This window comes from Artemia sp. Qi Xiang Cuo, chromosome 6 (assembly GCF_049724085.1).
Source record: "Artemia sp. Qi Xiang Cuo chromosome 6, ASM4972408v1, whole genome shotgun sequence".
Classification (NCBI taxonomy): domain Eukaryota; kingdom Metazoa; phylum Arthropoda; class Branchiopoda; order Anostraca; family Artemiidae; genus Artemia; species Artemia sp. Qi Xiang Cuo.
In genome coordinates this window covers 72,777,040-72,796,478 of record NC_142799.1, presented here as the reverse complement: position 1 = coordinate 72,796,478, position 19,439 = coordinate 72,777,040, and the positions used below count along the sequence as shown (strand labels likewise).

At 33.9% G+C, this 19,439-nt stretch overlaps 1 protein-coding gene across 1 annotated transcript in view; it reads left to right on the top strand.

Moving 5' to 3' along the window:
* Positions 1 to 19,439, top strand: part of Octalpha2R (alpha2-adrenergic-like octopamine receptor) — a 401,961-nt gene that overhangs the window by 287,467 nt on the left and 95,055 nt on the right. The window contains exon 3 of the mRNA XM_089091151.1: positions 18,976 to 19,390. Within this exon, the coding sequence (XP_088947277.1) occupies positions 18,976 to 19,390 (415 nt within the window). The remainder of the gene's footprint in view (positions 1 to 18,975; positions 19,391 to 19,439) is intronic.

Here is a 19,439-nt window from a genome sequence, read left to right as displayed (position 1 = left end):
TTATTTATTACCTTTATTTTTAGTTTAGTTTAGTTAGCTATGAGCTTAGAGTTTTAGTTAGAGTCATAGCTTAGAGTTTTTGTTAGAGTTCTAGTTTAGTTTAGTTTTAGTTTAGTTTAGATTTTAGTTAGTTTAGTAGTTTTGATTTTTAATTTAGTTTTAGTTTAATGTTTAGTTTTATTTTAATGCTCTAGTTTAGATTTTCAGTTTAATTCATTTTAGTTTTAGATTAGTGTTTAGTTTTAGTTTAGAATTTTAGTTAGTTTAAAAGTTTAGATCTTAGTTAGTTTAGTAGTTTAGATTTTTAGTTTATTTTAAGTTTATTTATTCCCTTTATTTCTAGTTTAATCTTAGCTAGTTTAGTTTTAGTTTAGAGTTTTAGTTTAGCTAGAGTTTTTGTTAGAGTTTTAGTTTAGATTTTTAGTTTGTTTAGTTTAGTTTTATTTTAGTTTAGATGTTTAGTTAGTTTAGTAGTTTAGAGTTTATAGTTTAGTTTTTGTTAGAGTTAGACATTTTAAATTTTTAGTTAGTTTAGTATTTTAGTTTTAGTTTAGTTTAGATTTTTAGTTTAGTTATAGTTTAGTTTTAGTTTAGTGTTGTAATTTATATTTTTTGTTAGAGTTTTAATTTAGCAGTTTATTTTAGTTTTAGTTTAGTTTTAGTTTAAGGTTTAGTTTTCTTTTAGATTTTTAGTTAGATTATCAGTTTAATTTATTTTAGTTTTATATTAGTGTTTAGTTTTAGTTTAACGTTTAGTTTTATTTTAGAGTTTTAGCTAGATTTTCAGTTAGTTTAGTTTTAGATTAGTGTTTATTTTTAGTGTAGAATTTTTTGTTAGTTTAGTAGTTTAGATCTTAGTTAGTTTAGTAGTTAGATTTTAGTTAGTTTAGTTTTAGTTTAGAGTTTTAGTTTAGCTAGAGTTTTTGTTAGAGTTTTAGTTTAGATTTTTAGTTCGTTTAGTTTAGTTTTAGTTTAGTTTAGATTTTTAGTTAGTTTAGTAGTTTAGAGTTTAGAGTTTAGTTTTGGTTAGTTAGACAGTTTAAATTTTTAGTTAGTTTAGTAGTTTAGTTTTAGTTTAGTTTAGATTTTTAGTTTAGTTCTAGTTTAGTTTTAGTTTAGTGTTGTAATTTATATTTTTAGTTAGAGTTTGAATTTAGCAGTTTAGTTTAGTTTTAGTTTAGTTTTAGTTTAATGTTTAGTTTTCTCTTAGATTTTTAGTTAGATTTTCAGTTTAATTTATTTTAGTTTTAGATTAGTGTTTAGTTTTAGTTTAACGTTTAGTTTTATTTTAGAGTTTTAGCTAGATTTTCAGTTAGTTTAGTAGTTTAGATTTTAGTTAGTTTTAGTGTAGAATTTTTAGTTAGTTTAATAGTTTAGATTTTAGTTAGTTAATTAGTTTAGATTTAGTTAGTTTAGTAGTTTAGTTTTTTAGTTTAGTATTAGTTAGTTTAGTTTTAGTTTAGAATTTTAGTTTAGCTAGAGTTTTAGTTAGAGTTATAGTTTAGATTTTTAGTTCGTTTAGTTTAGTTCTAGTTTAGTTTTAGTTTAGTGTTCAGTTTTAGTTTAGAATTTTAGTTATTTTAAAAGTTTATAGTTTATTTTTATTTTAGTAGTTAAGTTTATTTTTAGTTTACGTTTAGTTTTATTTTATAGTTTTAGTTAGATTCTAAGTTTAATTTAGTTTAGTTTTAGATTAGTGTTTATTTTTAGTGTAGAATTTTTTGTTAGTTTAGTAGTTTAGATCTTAGTTAGTTTAGTAGTTAGATTTTGGTTAGTTTAGTTTTAGTTTAGAGTTTTAGTTTAGCTAGAGTCTTTGTTAGAGTTTTAGTTTAGATTTTTAGTTCGTTTAGTTTAGTTTTAGTTTAGTTTAGATTTTTAGTTAGTTTAGTAGTTTAGAGTTTAGAGTTTAGTTTTAGTTAGTTAGACAGTTTAAATTTTTAGTTAGTTTAGCAGTTTAGTTTTAGTTTAGTTTAGATTTTTAGTTTAGAGTTTAGTTCTAGTTTAGTTTTAGTTTAGTGTTATAATTTATATTTTTAGTTAGAGTTTTAATTTAGCAGTTTAGTTTAGTTTTAGTTTAGTTTTAGTTTAATGTTTAGTTTTCTTTTAGATTTTTAGTTAGATTTTCAGTTTAATTTATTTTAGTTTTAGATTAGTGTTTATTTTTAGTTTATCGTTTAGTTTTATTTAGAGTTTTAGCTAGATTTTCAGTTAGTTTAGTAGTTTAGATTTTAGTTAGTTTTATTGTAGAATTTTTAGTTAGTTTAGTAGTTTAGATCTTAGTTAGTTTATTAGTTTAGATTTAGTTAGTTTAGTAGTTTAGTTTTTTAGTTTAGTATTAGTTAGTTTAGTTTTAGTTTAGAATTTTAGTTTAGCTAGAGTTTTAGTTAGAGTTATAGTTTAGATTTAGTTAGTTCTAGTTTAGTTTTAGTTTAGTGTTCAGTTTTAGTTTAGAATTTTAGTTAGTTTAAAAGTTTAGAGTTTAGTTTTAGTTTAGTAGTTAAGTTTACTTTTAGTTTACGTTTAGTTTTATTTTAGTTTTAGTTAGATTCTCAGTTTAATTTAGTTTAGTTTTAGATTAGTGTTTATTTTTAGTGTAGAATTTTTTGTTAGTTTAGTAGTTTAGATCTTAGTTAGTTTAGTAGTTAGATTTTAGTTAGTTTAGTTTTAGTTAGTTTAGTTTTAGATTAGAGTTTAGAGTTTAGTGTTCAGTTTTAGTTTAGAATTTTAGTTAGTTTAAAAGTTTAGAGTTTAGTTTTAGTTTAGTAGTTAAGTTTAGTTTTATTTTAAAGTTTTAGTTAGATTCTCAGTTTAATTTAGTTTAGTTTTAGATTAGTTTTTATTTTTAGTGTAGAATTTTTTGTTAGTTTAGTAGTTTAGATCTTAGTTAGTTTAGTAGTTAGATTTTAGTTAGTTTAGTTTTTAGTTAGTTTAGTTTTAGATTAGAGTTTTAGTTAGAGTTATAGTTTAGATTTTAGTTAGTTTAGTAGTTTAGACTTTAGTTTTAGTTAGAGTTATAGTTTAGATTTTTAGTTAGTTTAGTAGTTTGGAGTTTAGAGTTTAGTTTTAGTTAGATTTACAGTTTAGATTCTAGTTAGTGTAGTAGTTTAGTTTATTTTTAGTTTATTGTAGATTTTTAGTTTAGTTCTAGTTTAGTTTTAGTTTAGTGTTATAATTTATATTTTGTTTAGTTTTAGTTCAGTTTTAATTAAAGATTTTATCTATAGTTTAATTTTAGTTTAGTAGTTAAGTTTAGTTTTAGTTTACGTTTAGTTTTATTTTAGAGCTTTAGCTAGATTTTCAGTTTAATTTAGTTTTGTTTTAGGTTAGTGTTCAGTTTTAGTTTAGAATTTTAGTTAGTTTTAGATTAGTGTTTAATTTTAGTTTAGAATTTTAGTTAGTTTAAAAGTTTAGATCTTAGTTAGTTTAGTAGTTTAGATTTTTAGTTTATTTTCAGTTTATTTATTCCCTTTATTTCTAGTTTAGTCTTAGCTAGTTTAGTTTTAGTTTAGAGTTTTTGTTTAGCAAGAGTTTTTGTTAGAGTTTTAGTTTAGATTTTTAGTTCGTTTAGTTTAGTTTTAGTTTAGTTTAGATTTTTAGTTAGTTTAGTAGTTTAGAGTTTAGAGTTTAGTTTTAGTTAGTTAGACAGTTTAAATTTTTAGTTAGTTTAGTAGTTTAGTTTTATTTTAGTTTAGATTTTTAGTTTAGTTCGAGTTTAGTTTTAGTTTAGTGTTATAATGTATATTTTTAGTTAGAGTTTTAATTTAGCAGTTTAGTTTAGTTTTAGTTTAGTTTTAGTTTAATGTTTAGTTTTCTTTTAGATTTTTAGTTAGATTTTCAGTTTAATTTATTTTACTTTTAGATTAGTGTTTAGTTTTAGTTTAGAATTTTAGTTTAAAAGTTTATATCATAGTTAGTTTAGATTTTTAGTTTAGTAGTTTAGATTTTAGTTAATTTAGTTTAGTATTAGTTAGTTTAGTTTTAGTTTAGAGTTTTAGTTTAGCTAGAGTTTTTGTTAGAGTTTTAGTTTAGATTTTTAGTTCGTTTAGTTTAGTTTTAGTTTAGTTTAGATTTTTAGTTAGTTTAGTAGTTTAGAGTTTAGAGTTTAGTCTTAGTTAGTTAGACAGTTTAAATTTTTAGTTAGTTTAGTAGTTTAGTTTAGTTTTAGTTTAGTTTAGATTTTTAGTTTAGTTCTAGTTTAGTTTTAGTTTAATGTTTAGTTTTATTTTAGATTTTTAGTTATATTTCCAGTTTATTTTATTTTAGTTTTAGATTAGTGTTCAGTTTTATTTTAACGTTTATTTTTATTTTATAGTTTTAGCTAGATTTTCAGTTAGTTTAGTAGTTTAGATTTTAGTTAGTTTTAGTGTAGAATTTTTAGTTAGTTTAGTAGTTTAGAGTTTTAGTTAGTTTAGTAGTTTAGTTTTTTTTTTAGAGTTTTACTTAGTTTAGTAGTTAAGAGTTTTAGTTAGATTTATAGTTTAGATTTTTAGTTAGTTTTGGTTTAGTTTAATCTAGATATTTAGTTTATTATTTTAGTTTAGTTTTAGTTTAGTTTTAGTTTTCTTTTAGATTTTTAGTTTAGTTTTAGTTTAGTTTTAGATTAGAGTTTTAGTTTAGCTACAGTTTGCTAGAGAGTTTTAGTTAGAGTTTTAATGTAGTAGCTTAGTTTGGTTTTAATTTAGTTTTAGATTAGTGTTTAGATTAGTGTTTAGTTTTAGTTTATAGCCAAAAGTGTTGTTTTCCCCGACATTGAGGGTCCACACAGAAATGATCTGAAGGGTGTTTTAAATTGATACATGCTGTTGACAACAGTCGGACTCTGACTAACTATAAATCATATGTGCCCAATGAATAAGTAGTAATTTTCCCGTAGATCTATCTATTCAAGAACAACAAAAACAATATTTCATGGCAACATTTATTACAGCAATATGATAACACTTGTTCAACATGAATAATGATAACACTTGTTCAACAAGAACCAGACAAAATTTCTTGGTCAACATGAAAACTCTATTTGTTCAACATGAACAATGATAACACTTTTTGTCTTTAAACACTTTTGTCTATCTACAGCACTTTTTGTACAACACTTTTCTGTACAACACCTTTGTCCATCTACAGCAATTTTCTGTAAAACACTTTTCTATACAACAACAACATCTTTTAAAGCACTTATTGTCTTTAATCACTTTTCTGTACAACATCTTTGTACAACACTTTTCTATACAACAACAACAACAGAAAACACTTGAAAATACACTTGGAACTAGCACAGTTGAACATTACAGTGAATTTAAAGGGGGGATCCCCCCACCCCCTGGGGACCGGTCGCGGGACGGCCCCCACCCCCCGGGAGCCGCGATGGAAAAAGAATAGTTGTCGTCACTGCTACGGGGTAGTGGATGGGTTAGTGGTGGTGATTAGTGCTGTGGGTAGATTAGTTGGTTAGGTTAATTTATGAAAGGTTGATTGGTGGTGGTTAGGTTAATTTATCCAGACCAAGTTGATTACGATAGTCTACGCATTCAACTCGGTCTGAAATACGGTAGTGGCCATGAGGCAGGACACTCACACCATTCTCGAGCACATAGACCTTGTTGGATATACATGACATTGCATTTTTTTCTACTCTCACAGTATAATTTCTATACTGTAGAGAGCGAATTGCAAGCATTTGTGCTCTCGGCACTAGGCTGTCCTCTACCCAGTCTCCATACACAATTCTGTTAAAATTGATCCACAAAAAATGTGTTGGCACCCCTTTAGATGCGATTATTTTATCCTTTCTATGTGTTTCCACAGAAGAGACTTTGGGACATGGGACCATACCCCTGGCGCCCAATTCACTCTCTTTATCTAATTTAAACATTAATAGTTGGTTGGGGCCTTGACGTTTCACCAGTTTAGGGTAGAGAGATGGATTCCCGTTGTTGAAATCCATCCGCGAGCTGATGTGTTCCCTCTTTTCTAAATCACCCAATAAATCTTCAGTCCTATTTACCTTTAACAGCAGAGAATCTGTATCCCCACAGTAAACTTGAACCTCCCCCTCCCGTGGCCATTGCACCTTGCACACATTGTAAAAGAACGACAACATGAGCTTTTTGGAAATTTCCAGTACTGAACTGCCGCCTGCTATATCCTTGTTCAGTACTACATTTCGCTTTTTCCTGTGTAGAAGAACCATGCCAGTCTCTATGCTCGTGAACGATGTAAAATTGGGGTCGGCAATAATTCGTGCACACTCTAGAGGGTCAGTCACGACGTCACAGCGAGATCTATTACGAACGCTTTCACAAATTTTGTCAAACGCTGAATTTAGAATGAGCTTATACATGTCCTTCTCCACCTTTGAATTTGCCCTAGAGCGTTTATCGACAAAGGTGTCGATAAACGTTTTCAAATAAGGTTTCTGATTGAACTGTAGGACCCTGTGTATTTTGGTGATCTTGAAGCCGTTGCTCACCATCCAATGCAAAAGCACATGGTGAACATGGATATTTTCCTTAGGGTCCAAATCAGCAATCAGTTTCTGATTAAAGGGAGTTCAATGTATCCTCATATCTTCAACCAATGAACGATTGTAGGGGCTCAGAAAGCCCCTGCTCACGGGCCGATTGATACAGGGAAAGACAAAATCTTTGACTGAGTCGTAAAGCGCCAGCGGAATGTGACCGTCAATTTCAAAGAACCATCCTTGTGGCCCATTGTCCTCGACGGTGGTAATGTCGGGAAACTCACAAGGATTCTCAAGCCATTGATAGTTCGCACACGGCCAAGAGTAGTGTGTCATTGCCGAGGGGTACAACGAGTTCATGTCTAAGAACACTGCATGTGACTGTACATCGGTGCTGTATTGTCCGGTCGGATCGGTTGACAAGATGCGATCCCCTTGAAAAACATACCCTCCCCTTATTGTACGATGTCAAAACAGATGTTTGTCTACGTCGGTGATCAGACCTATTTCCTCCCTGCTAATTTTTTAAATTAAATATTTTACTAAATGAGGTGTAACAAAATAATAGCCTATATCTAACCCGAACTCTGAATAGATTTGGTCTGTGTTCTTACAGACTATATCCAACAGAGTTAGAACGTCACTGGCCAAGTACAGTCTACAATAATCCCACCCATTTTTACAATCCCCCTTGAATCACACCTTCTTGGCAAACTCATACTCCTCGGCTGTGCATTCACTGTTGGTCAGTGAATTGTAAAAAGCTTCAATTGGAGGTAGTTTCACCTCGCTTAAGCGTGCGCCAGAACAGTAATAGTCGTATGCGTATATACCTTTGCAGGTCAACAGCTCATACATTTCACTGTCTGGAAAGTGCTGTTTAAGCAAGGGAAAGCTATCAAAATTGTCGCTTTTTTGCACTTGAATCAATTGACTCAATGCCTTGGGAAAAAAACTAAAGGAATCTAAAAACCTGATTTTATTCCAGCACGCATGCCCATTATCCACTGCCTGCCATTTCAGTTCGAGAAGCAATAACTTCTCGGCCGATTTGGGGATAATGTTATAGGTAAATGAACTATTTACCCATGGACTATCTACTCCCCCTCCCTCCCTATGCATACGTGCCAGTGCCGGTAAAATAAATTTTAAATCATAATTAGAGTTGTGAATAAAAACCGGGATAAAAAACTGCTGGCTAACATTTAAATTACACGATTGATGCGCTACCCCCTAAAATTACTACCCCCCCAGGATATTTCCTGCCACAAGTGATTATGATCTCTGACTTCCCCCTCCCCCTCATTTCCCTTTAGTCGCCTTATCCTCCTCTACAAACTCTCCCTTACAAACCCAACATATTTTTTGATTTTTAATCGCGAGACGATCCTCTGCAGACAGCACCATAGGATAATGGGTATTTCTCAAACAAGAAACAGCACCATTAGCTGTGCCAATCAGTTTAGTCAGTGCCTTGACCATGAACTCGGGCCCCTCATCCAATGTTTCTACTATTTCTAACAATCGCATGGTGTTAGAACTATCTCTTTGCGCGTGAGCATAGGACACTGCAATAGCCTGATGTTCTTTGACTCGGTTTGAAAATTGGGGATCGTTCACCTCCACCAGCTTAGCTTCACAGTCTAAAGATATTTTGTCGCACTGGAGAAGGGTGTTCTGGAAATTTTTGAATCGTAGAATTGCCCTATCCCCTGAAACCGTTTCCACTGTCTGGTAGCCATGTCGGCTACAATGCCTCATGTGATTCCGTAGTTTTATATCACTACGGAATCTAGAGAGGCATGTTGGACAGTAGAAACATTCCCCCCTAAGCTTACCCTCCCCCAGAACTCTACTAATGTCGGTAATCGGATTAAAATGGCCAATTGAATTGGCAGGGTCACTAGGTGGTGTGTATAACAACCAAACCCAGTGTCTGACCAAATCAACTGACGGGCTCCTGACGGGGAAAACCACACCCTTCTTTATTAAACGAGTCCCATCTTCAAATTCAGTTTCATACTGAACCACAGTAACGCCGATATTTAAGTGGGCATTAGCCCTTTCAAAACTATCAATGGATCGAAGCGTTACTGGGTATTTCCCCTCTAAACATGAAAAATCTACAATGGGAAAATCGGACCCGTCCTTCCCATGTATAGCCCAATTGTCTAAATTTGTCTTGGTAGCGTCCCGTGCTAGAGGTTTGTATGCTGAGATGAGGAAAGCATACCGGAAACACTTATGACCTGTTTCAAAACAGATCCTCTGGACACCGCGACAACCTACTAGATCAGGATTATATTTTAAAACTGTATCCCTTTCATATCCCCCGCCTGCCCCCCTCTTAAAATAAAATCTTTCTTAAATTTACAAATATTTACACTTAAATTTTCAACAAAAAGAACTAGAGACCCACTCCCGTTTTCATTAAAGTTCTCAAGATGCCTTATAATTTGATCTACCCAATCCATGAAAGCACCTTCAAAATTTTTCAAATTCGAATAAATTAAACGTATCTCGGAATGTACATAATGATAATAAACTTCACTTTTCCCCTCATTTAAATAGAACACTTTTAAAACAATGGAGACCTTAATTGAATCCCTCCCCCACAATTGAATTTGGGTCTCCAGAAGTGCACGAATTTTATCTACATAGACATGCACAATTTCTACGGGGTCAAAAAAAAATTTTCCCCCCATTAGTGAATTAAAGGGATCACCAAACGTCGCAGTGTAAACAACTATTGCATTTAAAATTCTGTTGGTCAATTGAAAATCGGGAAAAGCTGTACCCCCCTACTCCGCGTGGATAGTACCCCCACCTCCCCCTTTTTCAACCAAAATGGGCGAATGTTACACATAAGTTTTTCGAAGTGAACTCATTAGGGTATAGGAGGTTGGTGGAGGAGGGTTACCTGTGAAATCATTTAAAGGCTGTATTGTATTTGGGCTCAAGTCTACCAGCTCAACTGCGCTATCTTCTACATTAATATAATCAGCTAAAAAATCATTAGATGGTACTTCAATGATATCGTCCCATGTTTCAATGTCTTGAAACTCCGCTGGTGGTTCCTCCCCTTCTTCACTGGACGGAGAGTAGGGGACCAATGGTCGTCCAACCTATAAATGAAAAATAGCTTATTTTCAAAGTGTTCAAATCAACCCTACTGCTTTTAAAATTTGAATTATTGCATAATAACATTTGGTTAATTGAACTGAAAGTTCCAAAATATCAAACTTAATATAAGATATTTACAATCTAAAACACTTTACATAGAAGGCGGCAATTTGATTTTGTTCAATAAAGAGATAGTCAAATATTTAAACTACTAAAACTAAATAATTATGTGTTTTTTTTTCGGCGCTTTTCGGAGCCACAGCGCATCCCTGTGGTGCTTCTCTGGCCAACAGCGCATCCTGCGGCGCTTCCCTGACTCGTGGCGCATCCCTGTTGCGCTTCTCGGGCCCGAGGCGCTTCCCTAACCTTGCCCCACAGCGCTTCCCGGACCCACCGGCGCATTCCGGGCTCCGCGGCTCCCGGCCATTTACACAATGTCCCAAAAAACCGTATTGTTAGGCGGCATAAGTCGTTTCGCCTACTTCCCGTACAGGTTGTCTAGGACTCCTAATGAGCCTAGATTATTTTTAATCTCGTATCTGTTCTGTTTCCAAGCGTATTCTCTGGGAAACAGTACAATTAAATTCGAGAACCGTTAATTCTTATTCAGGAATGTCTCTCCATGCAAAAACTTGGCAAGTTGATCTAGACAATCGTTATGCAAATTAGAATTACGCCTATGTGTAAGAGATTGCAATGCTATAATCTCTGTCCAACACAAATTGAGTGGGGGAAAAACATCTTTTAAAATCTATGAAATTTAATTTTACAGTGTTGAAAAAAAAAGCGAAAAGCGAAAAGATGGAATAAATGGGTAGAAACTAATCAACTTTTTAAAAAACCGATGTCTTTAATTGATAGCCTCCTCATAGAAAATTGTGTTTAAATAAAACGGCAGTTTATAACGCAAAGGCAGTTTTCTATGAGGAAATTATGTCCGGGATATATTATCCCTTTTCGGCTTCACTACGAGCCGATTCAGCAGACTGCTGAATGTATGCGATAACAGTGACCTGATTTAAAAGGGGGAACAATGTCATTTAATATCTCTGACATAATTTTACTGTGATGAAATAAAAGGTTTACTTCTAGGCCACTTAAAACTATAATATTCTAGCAAAAATAGCATTTTGTGATAAAAAGGTTCTCTAACAGTAAACTAGAAAATTAGCTAAAAATATTATTATGAGAAAGCGAAGATGTCTACAATGGAAAATAGGATAGATTAGATAAAGAGCGGTTTCTTTGACATGCAAAAAATTACATTATATTAAGATATCTCCGAGGGAGGGGGGAGCAGAGAAATTTAAAACAAGGGGTGTGGGATTATAGAGAAAATAACATTTTTTAATATCTCTGAGACAACCTTTTACAGTGTTGAAAAATAGTGAAAAAGAAAAGACTAAAAAAACATTGGAAGAAATAGATAGGTAGGAAAAATGCTTACATTTGCATAATTCGTCTGGGCTTGGGTATCCGAAGGACCAGGCGTTGTATCTTGTCCTGAAAGCCTTACAGTATGACTGGGGTTCAAATGGATAATATTATGTCCATCACTATCTTTCGCAGTCGGGCTAGCGATATACTGGGCTCGTGCAGCCGAGGCTGCAACTTGACGAGGCAGCATTGAGGCGGCCCTCGCTTTCTTAGCGGGTGGCGGCGACAAGCATTCTTCGCTATTTGCGCCAGCCATAGGTCTCATCGATGTAGGGTCCGCAAATTCCTCATAATTTGCCTTAAAGAAGAGAAAAAAAATTAAATCAAAATAATTTCTCCCTTTTTAAAGAAAGAAAGTTATTAACCATAATTTTGTTTAGAAAAGCGTTTATCACTAAGAAAGCACAACGTAAAAAAATTTCGTGAAATATACTAGTCACATCCTTTTGAATCTGAGAAAGAAGAATTACGGCTCACTGAGCCGTTCAAAATTCAGCCTATATAAGTCGGCCTAATTTTTTATTTTTAGGTGTTTCTGTTCTTTTCTGGTTTTAATCTGCATTGAGCATGCCTTGTTTGATGCATTTAAAGTATTAGCGGTTTTTTTTTATCTTTTCTTATCCTTTTTCGGTAGCTGGTATTTACCCCACCCCCAGAAAAAACAGCCCGAGGAAAATAATCCCCACGGACAATATCCTTGAGAAAAGACATGGAAAAATACCCCCTCCCCCCCCCGACAGATATCGCATCCTGTTGAATCTGAGAATTACGGCTCACTGAGCCGTTCAAAAGCCGGCCTAGTTTGTTTGAAGAAAATCCCCCCGAATACTAAAAGTTGAAAATGTGAATATTTATTCAAACATCGAAGCAGTGATCTGATCTATGGTTCTTTTTCAGTTATCCAATAAATGAAAACATGTTTTTAGTCTCATCCTTTTTAATCTGTGAAATCTTTGGAAACTCAACCGCTAATGAGCGGGAAATGCTTTAAAAAGGGTCAGAGCTAATTATAGGCCTCGCATTGGAGTCTTGTGTCAAAACAGAGCGGCATTTTCATTAAAAATTGACAGAAGTCAGTGATCGCTTTAGCTGGAAATATAGAAGGAAGGAATTTAACGAAAGTATAATTATTTCTTTTTGCTAGAATTTGATTGTAAAAAAATGGGGGGGGGGGGTTAGGGTAAAAAGAATATATTTTATGTTTTCCATTCATTATAATGATGTTTGTATGGTTTGGGGGGGGGATATTGTTAGACCCTAATTCGAAAATAACTTGTTTCTCTACTTCCATAGAGGTTGCGTAGGCCTAGCTTAATTATTGCATCATTGTGTTTTAATTTAACGGAAGAATAGTTCCGTTGACCGCGTTTGTAAACCGGAAAGGGTAATAGCTAATTATAGGCCTCACATTGGAGTCTTGTGTCAAAACAGAGCGGCATTTTCATTAAAAAATTGACAGAAGTCAGTGATCGCTTTAGCTGGAAATATAGAAGGAAGGAATTTAACGAAAGGATAATTATTTCTTTTTGCGAGAATTTGAATGTAAAACAATGGTGGGGGGGGGGGGTTGAGGGTAAAGGAATATATTTACGTTTTGCGTTGAGTATGAAGATTGTATGGTTTGGGGGGGGGGGTTTGAGGGTAAAGGAATATATTTACGTTTTAGCTGAATATACTGGAGGATGTCCAAGGAAAATTCGTTTGAAAATAAAAAAATGTACTTACATGGTAAATTGCGGCTGCCAAGGCCTCAAGCTCATCAATTATGTTAATTGTTCTATCCATTGTGTCACAATACTTTCTGATAATTGAATCACATTGCATGCCCGTTATATACGAAATCTCAAGGTCAAATTGTTATGTAAACAAAGCCCTCTGATTGGCTGAGAAGGGATATGTATCCGACTCGCTGATTGGCTGAGAAGGAAACACGTGATCTAACTGTTTCCGGGAAACTCATAACATTTGCTGAGAGCAACAACAACAAATACTATTTCCTATTTCTGAACACCTTGACATTCCCAATCGATTACGCAATCAAGTTCTCGGAAATTCACTTCCCCCTCGAATCCTAGATCAATAACATTGTTCCCGTTAGAATTCAATGCGCATGTGCAACCTTCGTCCCGGAGTTATTACACATAGAAACAGCAAATAAATCGACCTTGGAAAAAGAGGTCATTGAGCGATTACGCAATCTTTATCCCTAGGGACTCTATGCCCATATTAGGTGCCCTGTCAGCATTAAACTAAATTGTAGGTGGCAGCAGGGGTGAGGGATGGGACTCAATAAGGCCCTTCTACTCACATCACTTTCGCAATCAAATTCGCTCAACAAGTTCGCGGTGCCAGGTACATTTAAACATCGCATTGCTCCATCACGAAGTATTTTCATGTGAAATGCAGTTGCAAACCGAAATGCAATGCCTAATGAAGCTATTCTTCAAGTGCTCTGTTCTCGGCGCTTAACATTATGATAATTGGATCGAGCTGCTTGCCCCACGGTTGCCAACTTAAACACTTTTCGTGTAAAATGCACTCTTTTTTGTTACCTCAGAGGGGATGCAAAAGAGTGCAAATCACTCTTTTGGGTGTTATTTATCATTCACATGGGACGTCAGTAATTGGCAGCTTCGTCAGAAGCTGCCGTCAGAACCCAAGGAAAAGTGTTACCAACTTGCACAATTTTCATTTGAAATGCACGCCTTTATATCTTTGAGGTTATGCGCAAGCAGCGGCAGCCGTGCGCATGCAATTTTTTTTTTATTTGCACTCTTTTTGAGCAAAAATCGCTCCTTTTTTTGCCTTGGTTTGCACTCTTTTTGGACGTCAGCAGTTGGCAACCCTGGCTTACCTCCGTGCATGTCTTGTCGGTTGGACGACGGGGGATACAAAACAATACAAAAAGAGTGTGCCTACTCATAACTGGCTGGTACGTTCTTCGCTGGGAAAACAATGATGAACGGTTTGTGCACTATAACTGAATTACCATCGTTTTTCAAACAGAACTTGGTTGTTGAATCATCACTTATATATCTGAAATGAGACAGTTGGAACAGTGCATGTCCAATTTTCTTAACGTTTTGCTTATAGGGATTATCTAAGTATCCCTATAAGCCTATATAAGTATACTATATAATTATGTACCCTATATAGCCCTATATGTACCCTATGTAAGTATCCTATAGGGTACATCGTAAGCAACCCCATCAGTGCATCGGCAGCCCAAGGGAAAGAAAAATGAAAGTTCTATCTTCTATGATCCATTTAACCCGATAATATGGGCCCTAGACTTTGGATCAATCAAACGTGGTCAAACATACCCTCAACCAAGTTTATACGACCATAGTTTCTAATCCATAGACTGTGGTATCAAGTTACGCTCTAGATGATGAGCCCCCCTTCCCCGCAAGAAAAACGCTTTAATTTCTACGACCATACGCTCAATATGATAACCCCCCCCCCAAACGTGGAGATGTATCTCTGTACCAAGTCTGCACTACTGCATAGACTGTGACATCAAGTTGCGCTCTATATGAAGAGCCCCTCCCCCCTCCCCAAAAAAAAAGCTCAATTTCTACGTCTAAACGCTCAATATGATGAAGCCCCTCCCGCAAACAAACAAAAATAAAAAATTTGGGGATGTATCTCTCTGTATCAAACACGTACGCAGTTAAAAGGACCCAAAATGGCGTCGAAAAATAATAGGAAAATTAACATTTATTACTTAAAGAAGTAAAATAATGAAGGGGCCCAAAGAAATGAATCTGGGAGGGACATTTATCTGACGAAACTGGGACCAAGGGTTCCAACACCTCCCCCCGAAGATAAATGGCCCACATCCCCGTTGGGTTGGCTGGAAATTCAAACACAATATTATAACACTAAACTCAAAATCATTAGACTTGTATCTTCTCTTCTACCAATGCCTGTGCTTCCTCTGCTTGGCTCTGGATCGGTCGTCCTCGACACGTCTCCATTGTAGGACCACCATGGTCTAGATCGTCTAACATGCGCATTCGGTTTTGAAAATCCAAGTCCCCAAGATTCGTAGGAGTTCATTGTGCACAGCACAAATCAAAAACAACAAATTTTCTCGCTCTCACGATTTTACATTTGAGAGGAGCAGAGAATCAGTTTCTGGCACTTTTGATGATGCCAGCCATCGTGAAAAATTGGTTGCACTAGCCTCTTAATTTCCATCTGTGGAAACAACTCCACATCTCGATAAAAAAAGTAAATTGCCCCTTGGCATAATTTCAAATAGTCTAAGGCCGAAAATACACAGGCCTTTGAAAACGATAAGGGTTCAGGAAAATGAAGTAAAAATCTGAGCGAACCATGAATCGCTTTTTTCTGGTTTCCCTCCCCTGGGATAGTTAGCTGAAGAATTTACGTTTATGCTAATTGAAAATGAAATTTGGGCACATCTCCCACTGAATACAATTTGCCGGAAATATTTGTAGATTCCCATGAAGACCAACAGCTACGAATAGGGTTGCTGGACAACGGTTTGGGTGAAGTATGAAGTGACTGGGAGAGAGTATCCCCCAAGGACTCCAGATCAGAAAGGCTAAATCTCGGTAAAGGGATCACAACTTGTCCGCCAGTTGTGCATTGAGGAAAATGTCTATCTTTTGCGACTTCCCGCAGGGGATCTTCCCCAAGGGATTCCTCCCCCTCATAAAGGATCGACATATCTTTTGAATTGATAATACTAATTTCAGATTCGTTTCCAAATTTTTCCAATCTGACTCGACATTCAATATCTCCCAACTTTCCCCCAACCCGTTGTAGGTCATTCATCTCTCTTTTGTAACCATCTTCTTTTATTCCCCATGGGTCTTTGACCTCTTTTTCCCCCTTATTATCCATGTTTTCAAGGCCAAGCCCATCCAACATTTTATTTTTCTCCGTATTATTTGTGTTTTCAAGGCCAAGCCCATCTAACATTTTTTTTATTTTTCGCCACTGCAGGCTGAATATCCAAATTTTGTCTCTTCTTTGCATTCCTCTTTTCGTCTCTACTTTTCTCAATTCTGTCATTCGCGCAAAATAATAAATCATCGTTAAATCTGATTTTGACTCCAGTGTCCACTATCTTTAATTGTATTACTTCATTGTAGGTTCATTTAATATCTATTTTCTCTCTTTTAGTTTTCTTTATTTTTACAGCAGAAACAAATATTTCGTTATCTAATGGGAATTGAACTCCGACATTTGGTTTCTCATATTCTACCAAAATTTCTCGAACTTTCCGAGGAAAAATGCGTACGATAAATTTCGTCTCATTTTTCTCTGGTACACTCGGTGTTTCATTTTGGCCTGTACTTGTTCGCGTCTCATATTCATTAAAAGTGTTCTCAAGTTTTCTATTATTTGCAAATTTTCCTGAAAAATCAATTTCGCGCGTCTTATTTTCAATATTATCTTGTCTATTTATTTCCGCACCCCTTTGTGGATTATCAACATTTTGAACCCGAGTATCCAGTATTTCGTTTTTCCAACAGGGTGGCACAGCCTTCCCATTTGTTTTATAGGCCGGTTCATCTCCCCCCGTAGTTAGCGAAGTATATATATATATAAATATATATATATATATATATATATATATATATATATATATATATATATATATATATATATATATATATATATATATATATATATATATATATATATATATATATATATATATATATATATATATATATATATATATATATATATATATATATATATATATATATATATATATATATATATATATATATATATGTATATATATATTCATGTATATATATATATATATTTTTTCATGTATATATATACATGTATATATATATATATATATATATATATATATATATATTTATATATATATATATATATATATATATATATATTATATATATATATATATATATATATATATATATATATATATATATATATATATATATATATATATATATATATATATATATATATATATATATATATATATATATATATATATATATATATATATATAGTACATTGTGCCAACATCGTTTTTTGCTTAGGCAGCGCTAATGCGCCGCCTATTATTATTTTGTGATATAACTATTCTTGACGGAAAAGTTTTCTGGAGGGGGGGATGCATCTGAATTGGATGGGACATTTTTTTCAGGTCATAATGTCACAACAAAATGGTCAGAAATGTCACTTTGTTGTTGTTCGATCCTTTTTGTTGCTAAGAAAGCACATTACAACTTTATATTTTTGTTTAAATGATCCTTTTTTCATAATCTACGAGCACAGGAAAATTATAACCAACCGAGGAAAAATAAACATATCCGGGGCAATTCTTCACACGAAGGATATGCAATTTCATACTTTTTCATATAGATAGCTGAAAACCACATTCTGGAATTTCTAGACATGCTTAACTTGATGATTTATTTTCACGAATATCTAACCATTTTTAATTGAAGTAAACAAAGTGTATTATAGTAATTATTTTTTTTTTATCAACAACTTCAAACTTTATAATGTTTTCATTTGAACGTTAATCATTTTGAATCATTAAGAGAAGTATCTTTTAACACTGTTTTGGTTTATACATTGCTTTCAAACTTCTGTTTCCCTGGGGTTTCCATTATTTTTGGTCTGGCGCGCCCCTTTCTTTTTACCGGTTATTAAAACGATCGGTTTGACTATGCTAGCATATACTAGTAGCAGTAGCTAACATTAGCTAACAGTAATAGCAGTGGTAGCATTCTAATCATCTCCGGTTTTTTTTTTCTTTGCGGGGGGGAGCCACGTCACATAGAGCGTATGGTCGTAGAAACTTGGTAAACGGTATGTTTGATTACGTTTGATTGATCCAAGGTCTAGAGTAAGACCATGTCCAGGGGGGGGGGGGTTAAAAGGTTTGAGCCCCTCCCACTCTAAAATGTATCTCTGACTCGTAAAAACGTGACAAAAATGAATATAAGCAAATTTGTTATGCGTTTTTTAAAGTTCTTCCTTAAAAAAAATAATCATTTTATACCAAATTCCCCCCTCTCCTGAGAAAAATACTGGAAACGGCCCTGTCTAGAACCCTTATTGTCGGGTTGAATGGATCATAGGACGTTCATTTTTCCATCCCTTGGACTGCCGGGGTAAAGCTGGCGTTTATTTGCGATGTATCGCCAAACTTAAATATTCTCTATAAGCAAAACGTTAAGAAATTTGGGTAGCAAATTCTGTTTGTAAAACGATAGTGATTCAGTCATAGAGCACGAAAGTTTTCGTCATTTTTTCACTAGCGAAGAATCTATCAACCAGTTATGAGTAGGCACAATCTCTTTGTATACGTGGTCCCTAAAAACCATCTTTACAACGGATTAATTGCCAAGAGTTTAATAAGCCCCAAAAATACTCAAAATATAAGGAAAACTTTGAAAATTATAGAACACATCGTACAAATCTTTATATGTAAGAGGATGAGCTAAACAAGAAAGATCATGGAAAAGTAAAAAAAAAAAAATATTGTTTCAATAGTTATCTTGTGCATAAATGCAGATATGGGTATAGCACTCCTTCCACGCTAAGACCACCCTATAGAAATTAGAAAACAGATGTCGAATATGTAGTTATTTCCATTTTTATTTCTTTTTTCAAACAGTTCGTGGTAACGAACTGTAAGTAAGGAGCGACCCGGCTCAATGGTAACCGAAACTCTAGAAAACGGTGTCCCCTCCTCAACGCCTCGCTCTTTACGCTAAAGTTTGACTTTCTCACAACTATATTTTTTTTAAACAATTAAAAACTTTAGCGTAAAGAGCGAGGCGTTGAGGAGGGGACAGCCTCTTTCATATACGGAATAATTTCTGTTCGTTTTAAGTTTTAATTTCGCTCCTTACTTTCAGCTAAAAAAACTTGTTTTTTTTATTTAATTTTTAACAAGAACACATGTTTCGTTTCAGATCAGCAAGTGACGATTCAACCAGCAAATTTTGCTCTCTGAACGATAGTGATTCAATCACAGAGTATAAAACCGCTCATGATGGTTTCCCCAGTGAAGAACATATCAACCAGCTAAGAGGATGCACAATCTTATCATATATGGATACTCTAAATCCGTCTTCACAATGGAATAGCTGCACAAATGAAGAAGTTGTTTTAACAGTTTTGACAACTGCGAAAGAAGCTATTCAACAAAAGAAAGACGAATCTACAGCCTTAGATCAGAATATAATTGACTTTGAAGCTATTAGCGAACTTGAATCATGTGACTCGGTGTTAAATACTAAATGCGGTGTAACGAGTGTTAAGCCTTTAAGACTAAGATTGACCAGAAAGATGTCTGGAAGCCGGAGACCATCAAAACTTAAAAGACAGGTAAGGATAATTTGATGAACTTCTCTGAAATTACAGCAGCAACTTTTGC